We start from the raw sequence: 15,060 nt of genomic DNA, 5'->3' as shown, positions 1-15,060 counted from the left end.
GTTGGTGCAGGCAGACAGCGAGCCGGCTCACTTCCTCTCGCCGTGCGCTATTCCCCAGGCGCTCGGCCCGTCTGTGTAAACACGCTTTTCCTCCTCCAGCCACTATCCGACATTCAAGAACACGAGCACACACGCGCGGACGCGGATGCGCGCACACGCAGAATACTGTAACCTGAATCTGCTGAGAGCTGAGCACACTGACGTCATTCTCTTCCTGCCCGGGACTCGCCGGGAGGAGCCCGTGTTCCTTCCTCCACACACATTTTGTGTGTGTATGTGTGTGTGTGTGGGGGGGGGGGCCTGGTAAACCCTACATTATGGGGACCCTACATTATGTCCCCACAAAGATGGCAATATCCGAAATCCCTGTCCTTGTGGAGACATTTTATTGGCCCCCATGAGAAAAACAGCTTATAAATCATACTAAGTTTGAGTGTGATTGGTAGGTTTAGGGGTAGGGTTAGTGTAAGGGGATAAAAATCAAGTCCCCATAAAACATGAAAACAAAATGTGTGTGTGTGTGTGTGTGTGTGTGTGTGTGTGTGTGTGTGTGTGTGTGTGTGTGTGTGTGTGTGTGTGTGTGTGTGAGAGAGAGAGAGTGTGTCTGATTCTGACATTTGGGGATCAAATTGCTAGAAAATGTGATCAAAACTAAATCTGGGAGAGAAAAAAATAATAAATTCTTAAAAAGAATATATAGGTAATTTTATGAAATGGGTGGCTTTATACTTTTCATAGTGATTTCCAAATTTTTGTTTTAGCCTACTATAAACATACTGTCAGACAAAATCGTGCTAAAGGTTTACTTTTTTTTTTTTTTTTACATCAGTTTTTACATCGTAGCATCTCAAGCGAAATTAATATATTTTAATATGTAGCTACTGCCTGGGGATATGATTATGTCTGCAGAACAGTTATGGGTTAGAAGTTGTACTGTCAGCCCACTTTCATAGCAATGTAAGGTTATTTCCCACAAATATCCACTTTTTTGTATATATATATATATTTTAGTTTTAATAGCCTAAGCATATTTGCTTATACAGCATGGAGACCTTAGAAACAGACATGCAAACAGACTGCTAAACAAACTAAATAAATAAAATATATCAGTTGCCAAGTATGCTTTGGCATAACAAAAGACATGCACTGCAGCATGATGTTTAATACAAGTTACAACAGTGCAAATAAGGAATCTAGCATATAGGCTAACATGTATAAAATGCATAGGCCTATAAAAGTAAACAGTATATCTGTACAACAAATCTCTCTCTCTCTCTCTCTCTCTCTCTCTCTCTCTCTCTCTCTCTCTCTCTCTCTCTCTCTCTCTCTCTCTCTCTCTCAGTAAATGAGTGGCATGGGGCTCCACAGGGGGGTGGAACCATCTTTCGATTTCCTGGAGGGATATCCACTGACAGGAAGCCGGATCCTTCAAAACACAACACACACACACACACACACACACACACACACACACACACACACACACACACACACACACACACACACACACACACACACACACACACACACATACTCTTAACCTCTTCTTTAAATTATTCAATACGAAAATGTTTTTTTTTTTTTTTTTAACTGATGCTTTAATTTAGCTGAGTGCTGATATTAATCAATAGGCTTGAATCTGTCCACTTGAGATGTTCACACATGAGATTTTAAGGGGCATATGAAAACAATTATGATCTTAGCGAGTACCCTGTTTTTAAAATGTCTGTTCATAATCTGCCATCTAGTGGAGGATGAAGACATTACAACAAGCGCATGTACACGTCATTACAAAATCCGACGGCCGTCAATCTTTAACAGTTAATAATAATAATAATAATAATAATACACTTTTACAGTTAATGTATTGTTTTGTTTAAAGCAAAATAATAATAATAATAATAATAATCATTAACAGTTAAAATTCATGTTGAGATATTAATAATAATTATAAACGTAATATAAAAAATGGCATTATGATCTAGAAAATATAATTTTCCTTAAAAAAGTAACCAGTTGTAAGATTGCGTTACACTTTATTTTAAGGTGTGCCAGTGTAATTACACTGGCACACCTTAACCCCCCCTTCTTTAAAAAAAAGTTTTTTTCTTTTAAAAACGTATTAAATTACCCACCATACCTATGGGTATAAAACAACGACCCTGCTGACGACAGACATCAATGTTTTTTTTTTTTTTTTAAGTTGTACAAACACCCTCAGCCGCTAGAGGACAGTAGTTAATCGTTCTTGAGAGCAGAGCAGGATATAAAACTACAACTACAACAAACCCGGTATCACGTCACGTGACTGTCTATGGTTAAAACTCTAGTGGCAGCGCGAGCTGACTGTTCTCTGTCTCAACCATGGCTCCAGTGTCAGACCCCAGCTCGTTCTCCTCCATCTCCAAGTGCTCTACCAAGCACTTAAATCTCATTTACCATGTTGACTTTGAAAGGCATGTGCTCAAAGGGAAAGTCGCCCTGACTGTGGAAGTTCTGGAGGATAAATTCTCTTCTCTGGTACAGTTTTCATGATTCTGTTTGCTTGACTATTAATCACTGCAAATCACATACACACATCTGCATGAGTAAGATGCAGTGTGCTGTATGATTTTATTATGCATTTGTTGCTTTGATTCATTCTTATTAAGTGGAATATCTAATAGATTTTTACTAGTCAAATCGAAAAAGGTGCTAGTCGCTATTGAATTAGTAACACTAGTAATTAAAATAGATACTACTGTTAGTTATTTAGCGATACATGTCAAAACTGTCTGTCATAAAGTAACAGTAGATCAGGACTAGGTTACATATTTACTTGAACTTGATACAGTAATGATGATATCCGTCACGTAACCTGATGACTTGCATTCAAAGTTTCTTGTTTATGAATTTGATACATTTATTCAACCATCATCTTCTGTAAATGCATGCGCATATGCTTTGATGGTCATATTACCAATTATGTCAAATATATGTCTTCATTAATGAGGTGTATTAAGTCACGGACTGTGTACCTGGTTTACTGCACCTCACCTGGCTGAACTTTGATTTCAGGAGCTGTCAGATCACATTCATAGACTTTTTATCTGAGCTTGACAGACAGGTTCAGCTTTCAGATAAAAATGTACTTGTATAACTGCTAATGGATTTTGCATTTCAGGGTTGTGCAGTGCAACCATATATGAGAAATGGATTCCCATGGCTTGTTTTAACAAGATGTGACATGCACAGTATAATATCTAGGCTACTATCAAATGCCAAAAGGCAGGCAAGGCATTGCCAAAATATTCAGTAAACAACATCCTTTCAGTCTGTATAATGATCGGTATGCAGATATACTATTCAGGTGTTCTGTAAGCAGAAAGTAAATGGACAGTTTGCGTTATTATATCATTAAATGTCTTTTTTTTTTTTTTAACAGATAAAGACATACATGCTGTTCTCTCTCTCGCTATCTTTCTAGACTTTGGACTCAAAGGACCTGAAGATCTTTAAGGTTTCTGCAAATGGCCAGGCTGCACAGTTTGCATTGGGGGCCCAGCATAAATTTAAAGGATCCCCTTTGGAGATCACCCTGCCTTTTGAACTGTCCCGGTAAAGCCACAAACTTGTTCTGTACTGTAAGAGATTCCTGTTTTTTTTTTCTTTCTTTTTTTTTTCTCAAACATCCAAGTTATTTCCGATATGATTTTCGCTGCCCACATAAATGCGGCTTTAAACACGTAATTAATATTTAAGTAAATCATATGTGACCCCTGACCACAAAACCAGTCTTATGGGTATTTTTTATTATTATTATTGAGATTTATATATCATCTGAAATCTGAATAAATAAGCTTTCCATTGATGTATGGTTTGTTAGGATAGGACAATATTTGGCCGGGATACAACTATTTGAACATCTGGAATCTGAGGGTGCAAAAAAATTTAAACATTGAGAAAATCGCCTTTAAACTTGTCCATTTCTGTTGGTGATTGTGCTGCACTCACTCACAAGAATATATTTTTTATATATTTAAGGTAGGAAATGTGCAAAATATCTTCATGGATCATGATTTTTACTTAATATCCTAATGATTTTTGGCATAAAAGAAAAATGGATAATTTTGACCCATACAATGTATTGTTGGCTATTGCCACAAATATACCCGTGCGACTTATGACTGGTTGTGTGATCCAGGGTCACATATTAACTTTGACAGCCCTTTTAAATTCAGCGTGTGTGTGTGTGTTTCAGTGGGCAGCACGTGATTGTGGAGATTGAATATGAGACGTCTCCTAGTGCCACAGCTCTGCAGTGGCTGTCCCCCATACAGACTGCTGGGAAGAAACAGCCATACCTTTTCAGCCAGTGCCAGGTACCTCCTCGCCATCTCTCATCTGTCCACAACCACCCTGTGTGTGCATGTGAAGATGGGTGCAAGTTTCTTTGAAATATTATCATTTGTGCAATCTTGCAATACAACCCAAAGTGTTACATCATTCTTCTGCTTCACACGTTTATCACGAAATGTCTATCAAGAGCCATTCCACTAAACCTTTTTAAAACTATCTCTACCAAGTGTTTGTTTGATTAGAAGTGTGCGTTTAATTAAAGTACAGTGCTAAAACTAAAACCATAAAAAAAAAAAAAAAACATTAACTGAAATAAAATTAAATGGTAACACTTTACAATAAGGTTTATTAGTTAACATTAATTAATGCATTAATTAACATGAACTAACAATGAGCAAAACAGTTGTTAAAGTATTTATTAATCTTTGTTAATGTTAGTTACTAAAAATCCAGCTGTTCATTGTTTGTTCGTCTTAGTTCACAGTGCATTAACTGATGTTAACAAATACAACCTTTGATTTTAATAACGTATTAGTTAATGTTAATTAATAATATGAACTAAGATTTAATAAATGCTGAAGAAGTATTGTTCATTCTTAGTTCATGTTAACTAAGGAAGTTAACTAATGAACCTTATTGTGAAGTGTTACCAAAAAAAATATATATATAAAAACTTAAAACTATTTTATTTAAGCTTATTTCAACATTTCTCATTTTCATTCAGTTTAACTTGAACTACAAAAAAAAAAAAAAAGGCCTCTAAACCATTTTGAGCTTGTCTACTTTTGACCACTTCCAGAAGTAATGTAAACGCTTATGTGGTCAAATGCCACAAACAGCCACAAAAGACCGTCTACTGACCTAATGCATAAAGATTATGGGAAGCACACACTCAGCGTTCGTTGTAGTTCTTGCAGCTTTCAGAGCAGATTAGAGCTGCGGCTTTCTGTGTGGTTTTCCGTCGTCTCCTTCCGTGTTCATATGTAAATTGCGTGAGCTTATTTCGTTCATTAGATCGAAAGATCTGAAAAAGCCCATACATTTACCCAACCACAGACCCTCCCCTCGAAGAAATTAGGACAGAAGTGGTTGAAAGTGGACAAAAGAGATGGATTAAAACCCCAGGTGTAAACGGGAATGTCACTTGTGATCCGATTGACCAAAACGCATCTTAATACCAGCCTTAAACAGGGTCAATAATACTTAAATAACACTGTTTATAATCATATTTTTAGTCCTAGAACTTTCCAGTATTTTCATCTGATATTTTAAAGTTGTGGTTGTCAGTTTATAAGCAAACTACATGGGATTTTCCCTTTTTTGGGGTTCTATTCCATATAAATTCACTCAATCCCAAATGTTCAGTTTTAAACCATTGTATGATTGTTTTCCATTTTCTCTTACTTTTTTAATTTACTCTGTCTACTCAAAACAGGCCACTCACTGTAGGACCATGGTGCCTTGTCAGGACACTCCATCAGTGAAGCACACATATTATGCCCAGGTAACATGCATTGAAAAGCTCAAAGAACTAATCATACACTCAATGAAGCAGCAATGAAGTGCTTGCAACAATCTAAAAAAAAAAAACGAAACTGAAAGGAAAATCATACGAATTAAAATCCACAGTTGTTCTGCCGGTAACACTGGGTACATTTGACTGTTTCTCAGGTGTCTGTCCCCAAAGAGCTGGTGGCTTTGATGAGTGCGTTGCATGATGGTCAGGAACCAGATCCGAGCGACAGCAGCCGGGTCATCTATCGCTTCAGACAGCCGGTCAGTGCCTCTTCCTCTTCTTCAATGGAGAGTTGATTTCCAAATTAGAATAAATCTCAAAATATATATCAAAAATGAAAAATGCCTATTTCTTTCTTGCAGGTCTCCATGCCATCTTACCTCATTGCCATTGTAGTTGGCGCTTTGGAAAGCAGGTGATCCTTTTCCTGTTGTTCTTCCTCTCATCTACTTTCTTTTTTTTGTCATGGTTTTGATGTCACCATGCTTATATTTGCATATGACCACCAAGTTTACATATTCAGTGTTCAGCATTTAGTTGTGGCTAGTGTTACCTATTTCACATCCAAAGAGGTTAGCCAATCATAAGAGGCCATTTAGATATAGATGTCTTTAAAAGAACAATAAGGTGCAATTTTAAGGGCCTTAAAAGGGTGGAATTTGGTGTTTTGTAGACCTACATTGTAAATTGACTTGAATATGGCCACTTTAAGCATTTGCAATGTGGGCAAACAAATGTCTCTCACTTATTTTACTTCACACCAAGAACATCACACCAGCCTGTGGCCTGAAGAAAGCATCCGCTTCTCAGAAGAAGTTCATTTTGTGAACTTGGTTTTCACATTTAAAATTGCTGCGCACGGCTTCCATATCAGGTGTAAATAATCATTGCTTGTGGCTTTCAGGGAAATCGGTCCCCGGTCCAGAGTTTGGTCTGAGAAGGAGTATCTGAATGAGGCAGCGTTTGAGTTTTCAGAGGTGAGATGAGGATTCTGGGTTTTCAGCACATGAAGAGATTGTGATAAACACATAGAACACGTTTACATGAACACCAATATGCTGCTAACTCCCAAAAATCAGCCTATTGAATTCAGTTATTGTCCTGGTTTACATGCAAAACAATAACCTGGCAATATTTAGTAAACTGCGTTCACAAGACTTTCTTAAAAAAAAATATCAAGGTATTCCCTGGTAAACCTAATCATGCGTGTATTTGAGCCCAGGTATTCCACTGTGAGATGTGATGTTAAATAAAGAAGCAGTGTTTTGACTGAACCACTTATTTTTAATAAGTGAAAATATTTTTAGCATTTCTTGGGAGTCGGAGTTTGAGATGTTTCCTCCTTCCCTACTGCGAAATGCTCGCTTTGTGTGGGTGCGCTCAAATTCAGAGTTAGGACGCTTTCCTGTTTCATATCACGCACTTCAATAAGCCGACCGAGCGCAGGTTTACATGCCAGCGGACTGCTTATGGCGATTTACTCTGATGCTTATGCTTATGACTTTACTCCGATAAAGAAAACAGATTAAATGTGCAGATTTCTGAGAAACGTTGATTAAAAAGTGCTTTGCTTCAGCTGTGAAGCACATCCACTCTTGCATTGCATCTTCGTGCATTTTAGGGGCGGAGCAATGAAGGGAAGGCTGTGTTTGTTTGGGGTTCATTTCAAATATCAACGATGTTTCTCAGAAATCACTTATTGCACTTTTTAAGGCGTTTACATGGACACATGCATTATTAGCTTATTAAGCATAATCGAATTAAGAACTTGCGTGTAAAGGCGCTCACTATCTACTTAACTTAGAAACCACACACACATGACTTGCATTTGCTATCTGATGTGGTTAACAGATGAAGATTTACTCTTATGCTTCGTTAGACTGAGACCATGTTGAAGACGGCTGAGAGTCTGGCAGGGCCGTATGTGTGGGGCCAGTATGATCTCCTGGTGATGCCTCCGTCTTTTCCATACGGGGGCATGGAGAACCCTTGCCTGACATTTGTCACCCCTACTGTACTGGTCTGTATAATTCCCCTTTATACATGTTCTGTATGCACTTGTAGACTTCTGCAGTTAGTAGATGCATCCACATAGACATATCAAAAGCCACAATCAAAGACTAAAAGTAACAGATCATCAACCACAGTCGATAAAGGTTCTACATGTGGTCTACTTCTACTTCAGCTGCACGCAAAATTTATAAAGCGGAGAGAAATGTATTAAAATATTGCATGCACTATTGCTCAAAAGTGTGGAGTCAATACGATTTTTTAATAATTAGAAACAAAAGTGTTTGTAACATCATTATTGTGCTCTTTTTCAGGCTGGAGACAGGTCCCTTGCTGGTGTAAGTCATCTTTTTTTTTTTATTGAAACCGTTTTTAGGTTAATGAGCATTTGTTCTAAGCCACTTATCTTCTGCTAATGTGAACATGGTCTGTGCTTATGGTTTTGCTGCAGGTCATCGCTCATGAGATTTCCCACAGCTGGACTGGGAACCTGGTGACCAATAGGAACTGGGAGCATTTCTGGTCAGTCCGACACATTGAACTTTCCCTGCATATGTAAATATCAGAATATGTTAAATATGCACCCAGTGTCCACCTCCCGTGATGTTCTTTTGGTTGTAATAGAACAAGTACACTGAACTATTTTATCTCAAAATGGCTAGGGCTGGACAATTTGACCTAAAATCTAAATCTCACTTATTCACACACACACACCTGTGTTTCTCTGTGCGAGCTACTGTCTGTAAGTGTTCGTGTGCCACAATATATCAGCGCATTAGTTCAATATAATGATACACATCCGATGGTCTAAACTCGCTTGAATGTTCAAACTGGCAATCCTTAAAACACATACAATTGACAAACTTTAGTGAGGACGAATAAGCGAAAGTGATCTGGCTTCATGGCGTTGTCAGACACATGACTTTTACGTCAGTTAGAGGTTCTGAATTTAGGTTTCGATTACTTTTCGATTGATCATCTAGCCTTAGGCTAGATCCTGTTTTCTATAATATATGACTCCTTTAATCTGTAACAAGTGAACTTTCTCTGCAGGTTGAACGAGGGTCATACGGTGTATATCGAGAGAATGATTGCCAGGTGTATGGAGAGTGAACAGCTCAGACAGTTTAAAGGCATCGGAGGATGGAAAGAACTTCAAGAGTCTGTGAGTCACACATACAGAAAAATGGACAAATATTAACATGTTCTCAGCTTATTCAGATAGATATCTCACATACATGATGTTCTGATCTGCTGACCCAGCAGAGATGCTGAATAGTTATCTGATCCTCACAGAAAATTACTGTTTAAAAATGCATTTACATGCATGTGCTGTGTCGACTATATTTGTGACCTTGCAATTTAGTTTTTGAGACATAAGATTAATGTCTATTTGGCAAATTCCTGTTGCAATTTACTGGTAAAGTAATACACTCTTGTATCATTTTGTAGGTGAAGCAGTTTGGGGCGAATAATGTCCTCACCAACCTGGTCCCAAATCTGCATGAGGTGAACACGGATGAAGCCTTCTCCTCTGTGCCCTATGAGAAAGGATTCGCTCTGCTTTATCATCTGGAGGAACTGATGGGAGGTCCAGGTACACACACAAAATACTTGCTCCTCTTCCAGTTTAATGTGCCAAATCTACTTTAAGTAAGACAAGAGTTAACACTGCAGCTTACAAAACACTGCTGTTTTGCGCAGACTGTTGTTTAGTAATTCTGCTGCAGAATTTAAATCCTTATCATTATATAAATTATTATATGTTAATAGTGTGTGTAATATTCTGTGTATATATATTTATGTATGTATGTATATGTTTAAAAAAAAAAAATGAAAGGATAAACAAGCTTTCTCTGCCTTTAATTATAGAGGTCTTCATGGGATTCGTAAAATCTTACATTCAGCTGTTTGCTTATGGCAGTGTAACCACAGAGGAATGGAAGAACTATCTGTTCACTTACTTCAAAGACAAGGTGAGAACTAATACACTATGTACTTGAATATATACATGCATAATTTTTTATGCAAGTTGCCCAGTAAAGCTCGGTAAAGTAGGAATACACATACTAATATATTCGTCCCAGGTTTTTGTCAAAAAAGACTGCTAATGGAATGTGTCTTTTAGAATTATTCATGATGGGATCAAACTAATATCCTGTGAAAATCAAATAAGATTCTATTGGATGTTAAATTTTCCTCAAAAAAAAAAAAAAAAAAAAGTATATACTTTGGATTATAAAATTGATTAAAATCCCATTAGCTTTTCTTTAGTTTTTTTTTTTTTTTTTTTTAGTTCTTTTAATTAATGTTCATGCCATCTCTTATGTTCTATTAATACAATATTTTTTTGTGTGCTCCATGTCTCTGTTTGTCTCTTTGTCAGGTGGACATCTTGAATAAAGTGGACTGGAATGGATGGATGCACACACCAGGAATGCCCCCCGTCAAACCACAGTGAGCACCAGAGCACATGTTTGGATGTGTGTGTGTGTGTGTGTGTGTGTGTGTGTGTGTGTGTGTGTGTGGTTCAGGTATTCCCTACGTAGTGAGGACAAAATGTCCCCCCATGGATAGCAATACCAGAAATCATTAAAAAATCATTATGTCTCTGGAAAGTCCACAAAAAAATGTGTTTGTGGCCTCTTTGTGCACAGGTATGACACCACTATGGCCGATGCCTGCACTGCTCTGTGCCAGAGATGGGTGAAGGTGAGTCTTTCTCCTGTTAAAGGTAGGGTAGGCAACTTCCCAGAGGCTAGCAATAGAAAACTAGCTTTGAAAGCATAAGATCCCACCCTCCCTTCAGAGCGTCTCCAAAGCCAGACCTCCTTCAAAACACATGAGCAGCCAGAGCAGAGTCTGCAAAGCGTCACAAGAGACGGCGTTAAACTACCTCGTGTCTCAAAGCACGTAACATTACAAGAATAATGAACATAAACAACTTAGAGCTCTGACTTGTATCACCTGACTCCAGCAGATTCATTTCGCCGTTGATAGTGTTGACATAGAAACGCATAATTCTGAGTCCGAGGACATGAACGGCTCCGAGTAGACTGTCAAGGGTTGTTAATTAATTATTCATTTTTATAATTAATTATTGTCAATCTATTAATTATGGCATGAACGCAGCATAAGCTCGTTGTTTTGGTTCAGAAGGAACTGTAAACTGTCTACAACTCTGCATAGCTGTATGAAACGAAATAAAGGGATTTAAACATTGCATTTTTTGGTCCTGAGACTTCCACAAAAGATATATGTACAGTTTTTTTTTTTTTTATATCTATACAACTTCTATTATTGATTGCTAGCAGGATGTGAAGAGAGTTCAACCAGTGTTTTCTGTCAAAAAGTGTTTATGAAAACATTTCCTACCCTACTACACTTAAGTTTTCAAGCTTCTCTAAATTACATTGAGTTTAAGACAAACCCCTCTCTTCCTCTTTCTGTGTGTTCGTGCATTTTAGGCAAAAGAAGGGGACCTAACGAGTTTCACTGAGGCAGATGTGAAGCAATTAAACTCTCCTCAACTCATTGAGTTTGTGGCTCTGTTACTCCAAGAGGTACTAAATAAGTTAAAACTGGGACCTGATCATATCTAGGAACCACAATATCTTGTTTGCATCCTGTTTTGTCTTGAATCTGCAAGATAAAATCACATGCGGGTGGTGGTGGCGCAATGGATAAGACACATGCCTTTGGTGTGAGAGACCCGGGTTCGAATCCACTGTGAGACACCAATGTGTCCCTGAGCAAGACACTTAACCCCTAGTTGCTCCAGAGGCGTGCGACCTCTGACATATATAGCAATTGTAAGTCGCTTTGGATAAAAGCGTCAGCTAAATGAATAAATGTAAATGTAAATGTAACATATACTGCCAGTCAAAAGTTTTAGATTGGTAAGATTTTTTTAATGGTTTTAAAAGAAGCATCTTCTGCTCACCAAGGCTGCATTTATTTGATTAAAGATTTGCTGATTTTTGATCAAATTTGATTTGATTAGCTGTTTTCTATGTGAATATACAGTAAAGTGTAATTTATTCCTGTGATCAAAGCTGAATTTTCAGCATCATTACTCCAGTCTTCAGTGTCACATGATCCTTCAGAAATCATTCTAATATGCTGATTTGATGCTCAAGAAACATTTCTGATTATTATCAATGTTGAAAACAGTTTTTTACATGTTTATTTCATGATGCTATGATGAATAGAAAGTTCAGAAGAACAGCATTTATCTGAAATGGAAAGCTTTTGTAACATTAAACACTACCGTTCAAAAGTTTGGGGTCAGTAAGAATTAAAATTGTATTTTGGGGGGAAAGAAATAACATAAATCAATACTTTTATTCATCAAGGATGAGTTAAACTGATCAAAAGTTACAGTAAAGACATTTATAATGTTAAAAAATATTCTATTTTAAATAAATGCTGTTCTTTTGAACTTTCTATTCGTCAAAGAATTTTGAAAAAAAAAAAAATTGTACACAACTGTTTTCAACATTGAAAATAATGTTTTTTTTGAGCATAAAATCAGCATATTAAAATGATTTCTGAAGGATCATGTGACACTGAAGACTGGAGTGATGATTCTGAAAATTCAGTTTTCATCTGAGGAATAAATTACATTTTAAAATATATTAAAATAGAAAACAGTCATTTTAAATTGTCATAATATTTCACAATATTACTGTTTTTTTTTATCAAATAAATGCAGCCTTGGTGAGCAGAAACTTCTTTTAAAAACATAAAAACTTTTGACCAGTAGTGTATCTATAAAACCACACATAAAATCGTACATTTTAAATGTAAACCTGTTTACATGTTTATACTATGATGTTTATTATGGATTAAATTACATTTTTAACTTTTAAAGAATAAAATTTAAAGATCTAATTTAGTCTGTGATGCCCCATTATGTTTATGCAGAATAAGTCACGTTGTACCATATCAAACACATTTTAGCACTTCAGATCAAAAGACAGAGAGGAACAGAAAGCAGAAGTAGTCTTGTAACGTGTCTGTCTGTTTCCTCTGATTATTGCCTGTATCAGGAGCCGCTTCCTCTGTCCCATGTGAAGAAGATGCAGGAGGTCTACCAGCTGAACAGTGTTAAAAACTCCGAGGTTCGCTTCAGGTAAGCAGCAGACCTGTTTCTTTAAATTATCTGATCATCACATATTTCAGTGTTTCATGTCAGATTGTTTGTGTTTATGCAGGTGGTTGCGTGTCTGTGTGAGGGCACATTGGGAGGAAGCTGTTCCCCTGGCGCTGAAGATGGCTACCGAACAGGGCAGGATGAAATTCACTCGCCCGCTCTTTAAGTAAATTCATTCATTTGTTCTGAGAAGTCCATGATTGGACCAAAAACAGCAACAGCAATAAGTAGGGTCAGTTGTTGAAAATGGGCCAAAAGGAACAGGACGTTACAGAAAGTTTTGTAATTTCCTTGCTGACAGGAGCAACAAAACATTGCCTAAACAGCAACAAAACATTGCCTAAACTTCTGTTTTTAACTGTCGAGAGCTGGTCTTCAAGACCATTTCAAAAGTGCACTTACTGACCCTTCTCTCTCTCTTTCTCTTTTAGGGAAGTTTACAACTTCTCCAAGTACAGCGACGAGGCAGTGAAGACTTTTAAGGAGCACCGTGGAGCAATGCACCCCGTCACAGCGATGCTCGTGGCCAAGGATCTGAAAATCGATGGCTAAAATGCTGCTTTCTGACCGTCTGATGTGCAGGCAGTGTTTCTGTGCTTCAGCTTAGTCCTCAGATGCAAACCTGCATATCAGGTTAATGTGCTGAACGTTTTTCTCATTGGCCGAAGCTTGGCTTGTCTTGACGGAGGTTTCAGTCTCAGGGCTTACAACAAAAAATGTGGAGAGTTTCAGTATCATGCAGTTTGGTGTTAAAAAAAACAGCATATCTTGCTATATCCCTTTATATGATTTGTCAGAAGTAATGTTCTGTAATAAACTCCTCTGTATTGTCCAATAAAAATTGTGTCTTGATACAGAATAAGGTGCATGGCATGGCACATAAACAGATGCATTTCATGTGTACTGCATGCTCAACATGCGTATGTTTTTCTTTTTCTTTTTAAGTTGCACAATTCAACAAATCGTAAAGTGGCTTTTTTGGACAGTTCTTCAGGGGACTCTATATTAATTGTATGTAAAAATGTTCACTCCCTGTCCCTTCCCCACCCATTTAAGTTCCCATCACTTGCTTTTCAAAAAGAAAACGATGGGAACCCACAACTCAACATCGAGAGAATATAAAACACAACATTATCATATAAACTGCCTGCTGAACATCATAAAGAGAGGCTAGAAAGAACTCTTGAGGTATTTCTTGCATAAAGATCTGAGTTCTTTCCATCAGTTGATCCTTAAGCACAGACACAATTATAAACAATACATTTTGAATTATAAATATATAAATTTTGATAAGCTGACTTCTATTTAACAGTTTAAAACATAAGTGAGTGTTTAATAGGTAAAGTGTAAATAGGCTTAGTTGAGTTTAGCAATGACTAAATTGCTAATAAACAAATTAAGTTAACTAACTTAACTAGACTAGCCAGGAGAACTGTCAGAAGTTCACACAGGTAGTGTGTGTGTGTGTGTGTGTCCCCTGAGGTTTCGGAGTGCCTGTCGCTGCGGTTATGCTGCTTCGCGCTTATGATTTGCTACGTTTAATAAATAAAAAGCTTAATTATTTAAAACCTTTTTTTCCTTTCTTCTTTTTTTTTTTCTTTTTTGGACTTTGACTTTTTTTTCTTTTTTGGACTTTTTTCACTTTTGTGAAACTAACTAAGTTACCAACTAAGTTACTTTTAAAAGTAACTTAGTTGTTAAAAGTAACTGTTACAAGGTTACTTTAAGTAACTTAGTAACTGTTACTTAGTTACTGTTACTTAGTTACTTGAAACTGTTACTTTGTTACTTAGTAACTTAAGTACTTTAAGTAACTTAAGTAACTGTTACTTAGTTACTTTAAGTTACTTAGTTACTTTAAGTAACTTTTAAAAGTAACTTAGTTGTTAAAAGTAACTAGGTTACAAGGTTACTTTAAGTAACTTAGTAACTGTTACTTTGTTACTTTAAGTTACTTAGTTACTTTAAGTTACTTTTAAAAGTAACTTATGTTAAAAGTTACTTAAAGTAACTAAGTAACTTTTAAAAGTAACTTCAAGTA

General features: G+C 36.8%; 1 protein-coding gene across 1 annotated transcript; it reads left to right on the top strand.

Moving 5' to 3' along the window:
* Positions 1-2,304: 2,304 nt before the first annotated feature.
* On the top strand, positions 2,305-13,846 carry lta4h (leukotriene A4 hydrolase). The gene is made up of 19 exons (XM_084407550.1): positions 2,305-2,520; positions 3,467-3,597; positions 4,241-4,361; positions 5,774-5,842; positions 6,010-6,114; positions 6,217-6,269; positions 6,759-6,831; positions 7,734-7,874; positions 8,179-8,202; positions 8,316-8,386; positions 8,918-9,029; positions 9,317-9,461; positions 9,737-9,840; positions 10,251-10,321; positions 10,522-10,576; positions 11,332-11,427; positions 12,916-12,998; positions 13,081-13,185; positions 13,451-13,846. Exons 1-19 carry the CDS (start codon positions 2,365-2,367, stop codon positions 13,569-13,571), a joined length of 1,836 nt encoding a protein of 611 aa, XP_084263676.1. The 5' UTR covers positions 2,305-2,364; the 3' UTR covers positions 13,572-13,846.
* The last annotated feature ends 1,214 nt before the right edge of the window (positions 13,847-15,060 follow it).

Source organism: Rutilus rutilus (genome assembly GCF_951802725.1).
Source record: "Rutilus rutilus genome assembly, chromosome: 4".
Taxonomy (NCBI): domain Eukaryota; kingdom Metazoa; phylum Chordata; class Actinopteri; order Cypriniformes; family Leuciscidae; genus Rutilus; species Rutilus rutilus.
Note: the sequence above shows the minus strand (reverse complement) of the source record. Positions and strands in the feature narration are given on the sequence as shown.